Below are 13,220 nucleotides of genomic sequence, written 5' to 3' on the forward strand. Positions count from 1 at the left end.
GAACTTGCTAAGTGTTTCATATGTAATGCATCCCACGCACATTGCAGATTCCACTGGGTGCTTTTACTCTTCGACCTGGAGGCCTGCACCGTCAACGTATATGACTCAATGGATAAAAAAGAGTCTACGTTCGACAAGGTTTTCGAACTTATAGACAGGTACCGTCATAAGTTCCTTTGTTAATTAAGAAAATCTTGTTATGTTAATTGCTACTACGAATCATAGCTTTAAACTCCATGTAGGGCTTGGTATCGGTTCCGTCATTTGGTCCGCGGCAAATGGAGAGAAAGACTTAGGCGGAAGTTCAAATTTCCTGTGAGTACACATGCTCTATATTTATATTTCTCCGATTCAAATACATACAAGTGTATATTAATTAGATCTCTCGTTGTTTGTCATTTATTTGTAGTGCGCAAAGCAAAAGCAGGGAAATAACTTGTGCGGCTATTACGTGTGCGAGTATTGCCACTGCCTTGCAAACCAAATCATCACCACAAGAGAGCTCGATGTACGTACAAATAAATTCAAAATTTCATTACGTAGCGATTTCTTGTTTAATTACTAATCAATTTCATACATTCATATAGTTTATTCGCATGAGGGATAACCTGACCACACACAAGGAATTTATCACGGCGGTTCAAGAACAACTCATGGGATTCATCAACGAAGAAATCCTTAATCCCAAGGGTGAATTCTACTACGACGGAAACACAATTCACCGGTCCTTAGCTTCTGAGCTAGCAGCGAGTACTACTACGTCGAAATGATAGCTAGCTAGCTAGGACATATAATGGATTGTAATTAATACATGACTACATATGTTTCTATATGCATGTGTACACATTTTCTATAATGTAAATATATTTTGGTCATATATATATATCTATATACATATGCATTAATTTGCATAACATATATATGTGTATAAATACATATATATTATGCATGTATATACATATAATATAATATAATATATATATATATATACATATATATATATATGTATGCATATATATGTATTGAAACATATATATGCATGGTTTATATATATATATATATATAAACTATATATATATATAAACCATGCAGCAACAGGGCCATGCAAAAAAAAAAATGGTCAGCTCGATCTTTAGTCCCGGTTGGTAACACCAACCGGGACTAAAGATGGCTCAGCCGGCCACGTGGCTGAGCCATCTTTAGTCCCGGTTGGTGTTACCAACCGGGACTAAAGATCGATCTTTACTCCCGGTTATTTCACCCGGGACTAAAGATAGCGATCTTTAGTCCCGGATTGGTACTCCCGGTTTGGAAACCGGGACTAAAGGGGGGTTACGAACCGGGACTACAAAGGGTTTCTCCACCAGTGTGATATAAATACTTTCATATTTGCACGAAAATTTTAAATAAAACGAATGGTCAAACGTTGGTCGAAAAGTCAACGGCGTCATACATTAAAATACGGAGGGAGTATTTTGCAATACTTTGGTCTTGGTCTTTTGAACTGGTGTATGCTATCCGGCTAATCTCATAGACTGTTTATATACTTAGATGGAACCGTAAGTCTCATGGCGTTACTAAATATTGTTACTGTTGTTTTTTATTGTTAAATTGACGTCCAAAGATTCAATGATCGGACGTTTTAATATACTGAACAATGATTGCAAAAATATATTCATTTGTTGACTATTTCTTATGCCTTAACCATTATCAAATATAAGATATGATCTCTAACGTACTATATATATGCGCAAGTATGTTTTGTGGTTCTAAAATGACAAAATGACCTGCTATGCAACGCGCGGGGCAATGAACTAGTTTTACAGAAGTTCATCCCCAGAGAGGATCCCAGTTCTAGAAGGGTTTACATGAGTCACAAAATGGGTGCAATTGTTCTCTGAAAAGAAAGCTAAAAGAGGCAATTATGTTCAAATTAAATTTAGGGAATGAGTGGTATGACAAAATCCGTTTATAAATCCTGTTTCTCAACTATACTACATTAATCAGCACCAAGAATGGAGGATAGTGGGTTTTAGAGTTAAGAAGGAATCTAAATTAAAGTGACCAGAGAGATTTAGTTGAGTCGACAGATAAGCTGAGGAATGTCTTATTAATAGATGAACCAGATCAGCTAATTTGTCCACATTAGAAGAAGGGGCTTATAAAACAAACACTATAAATGTACAAATCGCTAAAGTTTCGATGGGTGAGAGACGGGCGTGATGGAGGTCTAGAAGAGTAAAATTCCTCCAAAAATAAACACTTTATATACATGGCTGGGAGAGAGAGGCTGGCCAAGTGATGTTCAGCTAGTAAAAAGAAAATGAAAAAGAATTTTGTAAAATGTGTTAGGAAAAAGAGTCTACTAATCATGTTCTCCTCAAATGTCCCATTGCTACATTTGTGTGGTGTATCATCAGAGATGCTTTAGAACTATCATGTTTATCTGAACGTTTTGAATATTTTAAATTTCATTTGCAATAGTTTTTTTTTTTTTTTTGGGGGGGGGGGGGGGCTTGTGTTTGTTGGGGTTCTGTGGTTGACAAGAAATAATTGGGTCTTTGAAAATGTCTTGATTAAATCTCCAATGTAGGTGGTCTACTAGTAGTATCTTTTTGTTTTAGATCTCGTGTGCTACCCTTGTAAACCTAAGTTTAGAAGACTTAAAGCAAAGGGATTTTGCTTTCAAGCATCCCTGAAATAGCTTATGGTCTTCTTTCATTCCTTCAGTAGCCCTTTTCTCTTTTTTAGCCTTTGTAATAACTTTAACTTTTATTTGTCCTCTATTTTACTCGTTGTAATATAAACGGCAGTTCTCCTGCCGTCTACCAGTTAAAAAAAAAGGAAAGTTGAAAGATACATATCCAACATAATTAATTCTAGGAAATTGTTTTGATTTTTCTCAATCTGACATTTATTATTTCCAGTGTATGCATATCTAGAACAATAAATTGCCACCTACCTTTATAGATGTATAAACTCTTACTGAGAGAACAACCTCTGCCCATCTATATAAAGCCGTGTTCATTGTAGGAAATAAAAGCACACAAAAACCTTTTATCTAGAAAAAAAATTTCCGCAACTTATTTGAGTAGTTCTTATCTTACTCATAGAGGAGTGAGAAATTCTAGTTGTAGAATGAGTCAAGTAATGCGTGTTTTACTACTACTGTGTCTTCTGATCATTTGTTCGGAGCAAGCAAGTTTGATATCATCATGGGAATATGATCAAGATCCTAGGGAGTTACACATGGGGAATCGTTTATCCTCTGCAAGCAGCTCGCTACTCAAAAAGGATTTAGTGAAGCCTCCCGGTCAAGAAACATCCTATGTGAGTTAAAACTACTCCGCGTAGAATTTTCATTGGGGCATTAGATATCTTCATATTTTGTTGCAATCCTTGATTTTCTCCTTGATTGCCCCCAAAGATCTAAAAATTGCTAATGGACTAGTTTTTCCTTCCTTCTTCAGTTAAGTGTTTTGACCCCTCTAGAATAATATCGCTTAATTTTGTCCCTACTTCCTTGCTCGTGGAATTCCCATACTCCTTTCATGTTCTCACATGCCCATTCCGTGACCGTTGCGGAGTGGAAAGATCAATGAGTAGGACATCAACATGGCTGCGGTAGGACTAACCCATACTTTGGATATGGAAAGAAAATATAGTATATAGAAAAAGGGGCAATTTCGTTTCTACCCCTACTTTGATGTCTAATATTGATTTTACCCCTATTTTTTATTGTTTTCGTTTTTACCCTTACTTTTTTGAACTGAATGCTTGTTTTGCCTCTACTTTGGATGGTGAAGTTAACGGTGTTAAGTAATTGATAAAATGACGTTTATACCCTCTCATGTATGTTCATTAATTGTGTTTTTGTCCCCATTTTATACATGTAGCTTTGGAACTTTATTTTTGGGAGTATATTTAAAATTAGATGACGCACATTGACTAATATAACAATTTGGACAAATTCTGAATTTGATGGAATTTTGATAAAATTTCAGCATTTTGATAGAACTTAAACAAAATTTTGACAACATTTTGTAAAATGTAATTATCTGTTCCTTTAGATATTAGTCAATGTGCTTCATGTAATTTTAAATATACTCACAAAAATAAAGTTCTAAAGCTACATGCATAAAATGGGGACAAAAACACAATTAATGAGCATATATGAGAGGGTATAAATGTCATTTTGTCAATTACTTAATACCGTTAACTTCACCATCCAAAGTAGGGGCAAAACAAGCGTTCAGTTTAAAAAAGTGAGGGTAAAAACGAAAACCCTAAAAAGTAGGGGTAAAATCAATATTAGACATCAGAGTAGGGGCAGAAACGAAATTGTCCCATAGAAAAAAGGGTGGAGGGGCAAAAGGGTAATTACAGAGAGATAAAGGAATAGAATGAATGAAAAGGGTGAAAACAGCAAAATATTGTTTTCCAAAGAGGGTAGAACCTAGTAATGATCTGATAATGCGAGGAAATCTTAATATTACAAAAACTATGTTAATATTTTATAAAGATAGTTACATACTTCAAATGAAATTTATAAGATTTGTTTCTTTACTTGTTAGACATAATTGTTTTTTGGGAAATTAGACATGATTTTTAATGGTATCAGCCTTAATTGCTGCAACTGCAAATCCCTAATACATATTTACCTCAATGAGATGTTGGGTATATGATTTTGGTCAATCCCCTATCAATATCTTCTATGGATAGATATTTGTATATATACATTTTTTTGCAAAAAAAAAGGCTGTTTGCAATGATCTTATAAAAACATGGTAGTATAATTTTGTAGAGTCAAATATTTTATTACATTTCTTACTGTAGATCTTAAAGCATATTTACTTGGCATCTGTCGCAATGCGTTGGCACATTTCCCAGAAAGATATAAATTGTCTCAGATTGTTATTTATGTGTGAGTTTTTCCACAGCAAGCTCAATGTTATTCGAACACATCACCCTCAGATGAGCTTCTTGGTGCCATGGCAACATTTGATGTATATGGGTTCCCAAATTTGAACAAGGACCAAGTAAGCTCAGCAGATTTAGCGGTACTAAATGAGCAACGCCATGATCTTACTGACGGAAATGCTTTATTTGCCGGATGGATGGTATGTTAGTTTTCTCAACATTTTCACAAGTATAACATATTTATAAGTATAAATACCATTTATGTGATTGTTTTATTTCATATGTAGGTCAACCCGGTCATCTCTTCATGGTGACAGCAAAACACATTTTTATACAGCGTGGACGGTATGTAGTTTGTTGCCTCTTCGTATTATTTAATTACCGCATGCTTATACTATCGTGTATAACTTAGGATCTTTTGTTTATTTTTTTACATATATAGGTTGATAATGGTGTCTCGACAGGATGCTATAATCTGGACCGTGATGGTTTTGTACCTGTAAACAATTCCCCTATAACTCCTGGAGATATTTTAGAGCCAACTAATGGCACTCTGAGTATCACAATCAAGATATTTAAGGTTTGTAGTTGAATGTATTGATGCTTTTTTGTCTTAATCTTTTTTTGAAACATCATAAATCTAAAAGCGAATTAGTGGATACTGAATTGGGTGTCAAATTAATAAGGTGTATGAAATGTAAATACATGGTTTAGTGACACTAGGTTTTCATTTTGTTCACAGTGTTTATTAGTTTACATTTTTTTTATATCAACTGACATCATTGGTGGATATTTCAATTAACTTTATTTGCTTTTATTGACATGCAGAAAAAAGATGATGGTGACTGGTGGTTGTACTTTGGACATGATAATAACAATCTTAGCCCTGTAGGATTTTGGTTGAGCAGTGTTTTAACCAATTTGGCTGACCATGCAAACGTCATAGCATGGGGTGGCTACACCTACACACAATCTACTACTCCCTCCTTCCCTAAATGTTTGACACCGTTGACTTTTTTAAACATGTTCGACCATTCGTTTTATTCAAAAACTTTTATGAAATATTGTTGACAGAAAACACGAGGCCTGAAAGATCTGCTTAACTCCAGTGCAGGTCCAAAGCTCGCCTTAGAATGTATGAGCGTGTCAGTTGATTTGATCCTATAATCAACAAGAAATAGAAGCAAAGAAACCGCGGTTAAATCTATAAATGATAGTCGATCGGCTAGAGGCCGATGACATATCATTTATCTTTGAGCCGATGTCATATATGTATCGATCGGCAGTCATGAATAAATAAGAAGGAACTAAATCTACTCGATCGGCTATAGATATTAACAATATATACTCCTTATATCGATATATACTTAAATCAAGTGATTGGGATAGATCAAAATATATATTAATAATGGGACTATATATGTTCATAGCATAGCCGATCATATAGATCTAGCATGTATCGGCTAATACTTCGATACCACTCTATACTAAGATGTTAAAGCAGGTAGAATATATTAAACAAAGGCCTAATATACTTAAATGCAATAAGATCTTAAAATAAAGGGTAGATTTAACATGTCAATAAAGTATATAGGGTAAATATAGTTAAATCAGATAAGATCGGCTGAAACTCTGATGCTACCCTAATCGGCAACCAGAAGGCAGGCTAGAGATTGATTTTCTAAGCACGACTTAATAGATCAAACTCAACTGATACAACATTAAGTATGAAAAGAACAACAATATCTAGACAATCAAGCTGCTGGAAGCTTCATAGAGTGGTAGATATCTTATATAATCTAAATCAACATCGAAATCTAACCTAATTGGCTGCCCTCTACCGACAGATGTTAGCCGATTGTAGATTAGATAGCGGCATTGCCGGAGATTATGTAAGATATATGATAGCTCGACGAATTACATAAACGAGATCAGAGTATCATAAAGATGGAAGCACTAATCCCGAGAACACAAGTTGTCATAACAAGTTTTACCTCTTGTTGAAGATCGAAACCGATGCAGCTCAACCCGAAAGTAAGAACTCGTCGAAATAAAACTAAAGCAAAAAGGGTGGCGATGCGCCGAAATTGTATTGAACGTGTGTGTTCAAAGTTACATAGGGCTCGGGTCTATTTATACCCGAGAATTACAAGATATGTCCATAACGGACACGACTAATATCTCTAACAAACTCTAAGATACCATAAGTCTTTATGGCAGACTTTTGCCCAAGCGTATCTCTAAAGAAATTACATAAAACATCCTAATTAATAGATAAAATTGCCTTCTTAGGACTCTATCCATGTGCGGCAATCACCTTGAGGTGCCTCAACTCAACCCGATATCATACATCAAGTCGCATTGCCGGAATCGGCTGCATCGGCTTACCTAGTCCGACTCAGACCCAGCCGATCCTAATCGTAGCCGATATGGACTCCAGCCGATTCCTGCTCTGTTTCCGAACCCGATCTCCGCCTCCGACTTCGTTTCGATCTAATCTTCTTTCTCGATGCTGATATTACCAAATTTGGTTGTTAACACATGCCCCCCAAGTCCGGAATATTTGGTAATGTTTCGGATTTGCTGTAAATCGACCCCGAGCAAGTTTCGCACTTTGCCGTTTTCCGACCGTTACTGCCGTGCTTTAAATACTAACCGTCACCCTCGAGAAATCTCACACCGTGACTTCCGTTTTCACCGCTCAAGCGAAACTTTGTTCTCTCTCTCTCCGACGATTCCTCCGATGCAAAAGCGACTCCCAGGCGACTTCATCTTCGGCGAGATTTCCGCCCGCAGCGATGTCATCCTCCACCAACCTATCTGATGTGCCATCAGCCGAGTACGCTGAGGTAAGTCCTCGTCGGCTAGATCCCCTTTCTTAGCAGCAGATCGATTTTCTCTTATCTTATATCGCTCTCTTTTTCTCGGTTGTTTCGGATTTGCAGCATCTCTCCAACCTAGTTGCGATTCCAAGCCTATCACACGAAAACCACTATTTTCTTGGCCCAATCGGCAATCTCGACCCCACTGATTTCATCATCGGTGAAACCAACCAAATCCCCTTTAGACTAGCCAACCCTAACCTGGGTCACTGGAAGAATACCTTCAAGTCTTGGCCATCTCTCGAAAAACCTACTCCTGATAAGAGCTGGACCACCTGGTACCAACGCGTATTGGCTAGTAAGAAAGTTCACTGGGATGAGATTGGAATCGGCCAAGCGCTTGCTCTCACCATAGCCAATTCTGCTAAGGATGAGCCTCTGATGGCTGCCGCCACCTACTTCTGGTCCAACACCATCAATGCTTTCTTATTCAACCAAGGGCCGATGACTCCAACTTTAATCGACATCACCATGATTACTGGATTTGATGTAACTTCATCGGCTAACCCTATGAGTATGAACACCAAGAACCAATTTGACTTCAAGACCAAAAGCATAGGTGGCTGGTCTGGCTATGTGGCGGCATATATGGGCCAAGGGTCTGTTACTCCTCGAGAGCATGTAGCTTTCTTGCTCATGTGGCTGGAAAAGTTCCTCTTCTGTGGATCTAGTTGTGGCCATACAACCAACTGGCAATTTGTAGTCGAAGCCTGTTGGCAGATGGCATGAGGCCCTTCGACTAAATCTGCCGAAACCCGTGGCGAAGGCTATGGAGCAAGAACGGCATGAGGCGAAGAGTCGTACGAGTGCCCTGCCAGGCCAGAGGCGTCTCAGGCGAAGGGTGTAAGGCGAAGACTATCTCAGGCGAAGGGTGCAAGGCGAGGGCCGAGGAAGCCTTTCCGGCCTATCAAGCCTAAGGGCTACAGGGCCGGCGATCGCCAGACGGCCCATCAGGGGCCCATGAGCCCCTATAACATTATGTACCCCTGTAAATGTCCCTTTCGTAAAGGTAATCATGTAAATTCCCCTGTACAACCTAAACCCTAGTAGTAAGAACCTGTAATGGGGCTATAAATAGTCCCCTAGGGCCATGTAATGAGGGGGATCCCAAAAAAAGAAATTCAAAATTCAATACACTTCGTTTCCTTCCAACCACTGTTGAGTTACCACGTCCTTCGACGTATGCAGTTGTCATTTCGACAACAGCTGGCGCCGACCGTGGGGACCTCCGAGCGAAACCACTGAGAGCGAATGCCACCGAAGAGGGTCGTGAAGGAGAAGGTTGCCAGGTGGAAGGAAAGCGACGCCGGACTAGACATGGCCGCCGAGGAAGGAGCAGAGCCTTCGGCGCCCACTGCCGAAGATGGAGGAGGACAAGCGACATCACAACTGCCTTCGGCCCCTGCAACCTCCGTGCAAGTGCCGAACGCGGCCGACGTGGCGAAGGCGGCTGCGGCGGCAAGGGCACTCCAGACCAGGGCGGAGATCCTTTCAACAATCCAACTGGTGGTGCCCCAAGCCGCTCCATCGCAGCCGGCAGCGGCCCCAACCGCGCCTGCCGTTGTGCAGGCCCAAGTCAGCCCTGACCCCGAAGCACAAGCCGAAGCCGACATGGAAACCATGCGGCAGAACATGACACGGCTCCAAGACATGCTTCGCCAAATGCAAGAACAACAACAAGCATACGAGGTGGCAAGGCGGACCAAGGCCACGTCGGCTCCAATCCTTCAGTATTCGGCAGGTTATGTCCCATCTCAAGTCCATCCGCATGTGACGACCCAGCCCATTCCGCCACAAGCCGCACAGGCGCCGGTGTACTTTGCCGGGCAGCAATCGGCCGCAGCAGTGCATTCAGCCCCTCACGTGCAACTGGAAGCTCAACCAGTCGCTGCCCAAGCACACCATCAACCACCTGGCCAAGCGCCACAAACAGTGGCGGAAGGGGCTTCGGCTCTGCAGGCGCAACTCCAAGCTTTCCTTCAGCAACTCAACCAACCTCACTGCATTTCAAGTACAACCCCATCGGCCCACCCGGAGGGGAATACAAGTCAAGGTGTGCCTAATTGGTTGCCACCGATTCAGCCGGGCCTAGGAGTTTTTGTAACGCCCCGATTTTCGTTCGGGAATAAAAATCAATTAATAATACATCTTCTAGAAATTAAATAAAAGTTAAATCAATTTAATCAAGTGAAATTATAGAGGAAATTAAAATTTCCTTTAAAAATCATTGGCCGGGAATATTTTGTAATATTCTTGGTGCCCTAATGTACTCTCCGGAATTTTCCGTGAATTTTCGGAGCTCGAGAAATAGTTTTAAAGTCACAAAGATCATTTAACCAATTAAAATAAAAAGAAAACAAATAAAATCCTCCCTCCTCTCTTTGGGCCCCTTTCGGCCCAATTCCCCCCCCTTCTCTCCCTCTCGGGCTGGCCTTCTCCCACGGCCCGCTCGGCTCTCTCTCTCCCTCAAGTCTGCTTTACCTCCCTCGCCCGTTTTCCCCACTCTCTCTCCCCGACAGGTGGGACCCGAGGCCCCACCTGTCAGCTCCTCCTCCTACCTCTGGCTGGCCGGCTGCAACCGCCAGGGCCGCCCGAGCCACCCCACGACGCCGCCGTTTCCGACCTCCTCCACCCCGCGCGCGAGCCCGCCGGTCGTGGGACCCCGTCGCCCCACGTCCTCCACCCTTTTCCCCACTCTCCCCACGAAAATCGCCGCCGGTTAACCTCTCCACCACCCCCAAGATGCCCCGCCTATCTCGTCGGCCGGTTGCCACCTCTCTCGAGCACGATCCCATCGCTCCAAGCCCATAAAAAGCATCCCCGGCCTCCCCTTTCCATTTCCCCCAATTTTCCCGAGCTTCTCGCGCCCTGTACTGCTCTCCCCTCGCTGCTCCCATCGCCGCCGCTCACCGGCGACTCTCCATCCGCTCGCCACCGCTGCTACAGCCGTCGCCGTACTGTTCCGCCGCCACCTGCGGCTTCGCCGTGCCTTGCCGCACCTCGGCCCCGCTCCGTTTTCCCCATTCCATCGTTGGAACCCCCTCCCCACCGCGCTCCCTCTCTCCACCACTCAACGACGAGCTCCAGCCGCCGCTCCTCGCCGCTGCAGCCACCACCGCGCCGTGCCGCCGCCACCGCCGGCATCGCCCCGTCGAGCTCCACCCTGGTCCCTACTCCATTTTCCCATTTCGCCTCCGGAACGCCGCCGCCACACGCACCACCTCTCTCCCTCACCATGGCCACCTCCAGCCGCGTCGCAACGCCGCTTCGGTCCTCGCCGACCCGCGTCGTCGCCTTCCTCGGCTCCGCAGGGACGGGGAGATCCTCGGCCACTGGCCCTCTTCGCCGGAAATCCACCCGAGCTCCACCTCCCTCGTCGCCGGTGAGCTCCTCCTCGTATTGTCGTGGTCGGCAGTCGTTTCCATTTACCTCGCACCAGTTCTCACCTCCATAGGAGGCTTTGAGCCGTGACCGTGCCCCAGCCGCGCGCCCCGTGGCCGTCCGATCGGCTTGGGCCAATCCGGGCCGTCGGTTCCCGTGGACCGGCGGTGGACCGCCTCGGTGGTCCCGGTCCACGGTGGACCGGTGCCCTTGTGCCACTGACCGGTGGGGCCCGCTTGCCGGCGCCACCCCTCCCCTTTGATGACGTCAGCAACCCTCTTTTCCTTTGGAAAAATAAATAATAATTGCGTCATAATTCGTTAATAATTCTAGAAATTCATTTAAATGGCTCAAAACTTCTAAAATTCATATCTAATTCATTCGAACTCCGAATTGAGCCGTTCAACTTGCAAAATTCATCTAAAATTGAGATCTACATGTTTGTTTAGTTTTTATGTACTGTTTCTTTGGTTTTTATTAGAGTTTTTCCTCGTTTTGCGTGCCAGCGTGTAGAATCCGTCGTTTCGGAAGTCCGCGGTCGCGAGGAAAAGAGTTCGGAAGATCAAAGTGAAGAAGCAAGGCAAGTCACACATTCCCCTTGAGCATGTTGATCCCAATTTACAAATGTTTTACTGTTTGCAAATAAATATGCATGTTTTGCTAATTACATGGGGTCAGGGTTTTACCTATCTGCTCGCTTGTGCCATGTTTACTTGATATCTGTTCTTTGTCAACCTTGGGTAATAAATCGCCTAGCTTGTGTTACTTTGATGACCTAGCTAGAACTATATGCTTAACCATGCTTCATTACCACTAGCTCAGTTGATGGGGTAATTACAGTTTTAGACCTTTTAGTATCAGTATGAGCTGCGTGCTCGAGACATCTGGCCATGCTTCATGGTCGTAATTATCCAACTAAAATGCGACTGAATGGTGGGCTGTGGGTGCATGGTTTTGCTAGTCGCACCCATGGCAATTAAGGACCGGTTCGCGGGATGCCCTGGAAGAACTTATCGTACTTACCACAAGCCAGCGTGGGCAACGGCTGGGCTTGTAGTGTAGCTTTCCTCTAGCCGACGCATCCAGGCAAGGGTGGGCGTGATGGAGTTTGGATGGGCCCTGCGACGGCCTATGCGGCTTCCGGATTCACCTAGGCACGAGAGGGGACTGCCCGCTGCCTTGCGAGGAGTGGGGGTGAAACCTGAGGTGTGGTGTGCTTGGTTAGAGGGGGTTATGCGAAGGGTCCTGTCACGGCCTCTTTCCGGTATGTCGTGGTGGCATGTCGGCGCACGGAAACGTGTCGTGGGGCTGTGTCTTGTGGGTACAGTTGTACACCTCTGATCAGAGTAAAACTATTCGAATAGCCGTGCCCGCGGTTATGGGCGGTCGACCAGATTCACCGTGATTAGTCCCATCTTAATAAATCGACTCAATACACTGTAGTTCAGGTGGGTTGGTTGGGCCTGTTCAACGTGGTGTAGCGTTGATCAGTGGAGATTCAATATTACTTTAATTACTCAACAGTTTTACTGTTTTGCTCAATAAAATGTTTTACAACTGCCTTTATGCAAATAGCCACAAACCCCTGCTTGTATCCCCTTGCACGTCTGCATCGTTGGTGTGGCTTGCTGAGTACGGTGGTTGTACTCAGTCTTGCTATTATTCCCCCTTTTCAGAAGTGTAGTGCTTCTGAGCTGAAGACGAAGTTAGAAGACCAAGGCTCAGACCCCAGTTGAGTTTTGCCTGTGGAATGGAGCTGAAGCCCCGCTAGGATCGCCTTTTTCCGCTGCTGCTGCTTTTGTTTCGGTGTGAGGACTAAGTGCCTCTTCCGTAAGTATTTTACGCTTTATTTACGTTTGGAACTGTATATTACTTGTCGTTTTGTGTACCCTGGCTGGTCCTGGACAGGGATTTAATACGCAAAATAGTCTGGAAATTTGGGTTAAATTTCTGGGCGTGACAGTTTTGCCATGGAATCAAGGACTGCAGTTCGACTTCGTCAACATGCTCAGGCACCAACCGTTCGGCAGCAAGCTC

At 43.3% G+C, this 13,220-nt stretch overlaps 1 protein-coding gene and 1 long non-coding RNA gene across 2 annotated transcripts in view; both read left to right on the forward strand.

Moving 5' to 3' along the window:
* The first annotated feature begins 240 nt into the window (after window positions 1–240).
* Window positions 241–857, forward strand: LOC136354677 (uncharacterized). The gene is made up of 3 exons (XR_010738246.1): window positions 241–315; window positions 410–508; window positions 588–857. It is a non-coding gene; the product is annotated as an uncharacterized lncRNA (long non-coding RNA).
* Window positions 858–4,991: 4,134 nt separating this feature from the next.
* Window positions 4,992–13,220, forward strand: part of LOC107277384 (protein neprosin) — a 31,412-nt gene continuing 23,183 nt past the window's right edge. Inside the window, 4 exon segments of the mRNA XM_066306080.1 lie at window positions 4,992–5,120; window positions 5,363–5,500; window positions 5,749–5,872; window positions 12,411–12,430. Coding sequence (XP_066162177.1) covers window positions 4,992–5,120; window positions 5,363–5,500; window positions 5,749–5,872; window positions 12,411–12,430 — 411 coding nt within the window.

The sequence above is a fragment of the Oryza sativa genome, chromosome 12 (genome assembly GCF_034140825.1).
Source record: "Oryza sativa Japonica Group chromosome 12, ASM3414082v1".
NCBI lineage: Eukaryota > Viridiplantae > Streptophyta > Magnoliopsida > Poales > Poaceae > Oryza > Oryza sativa.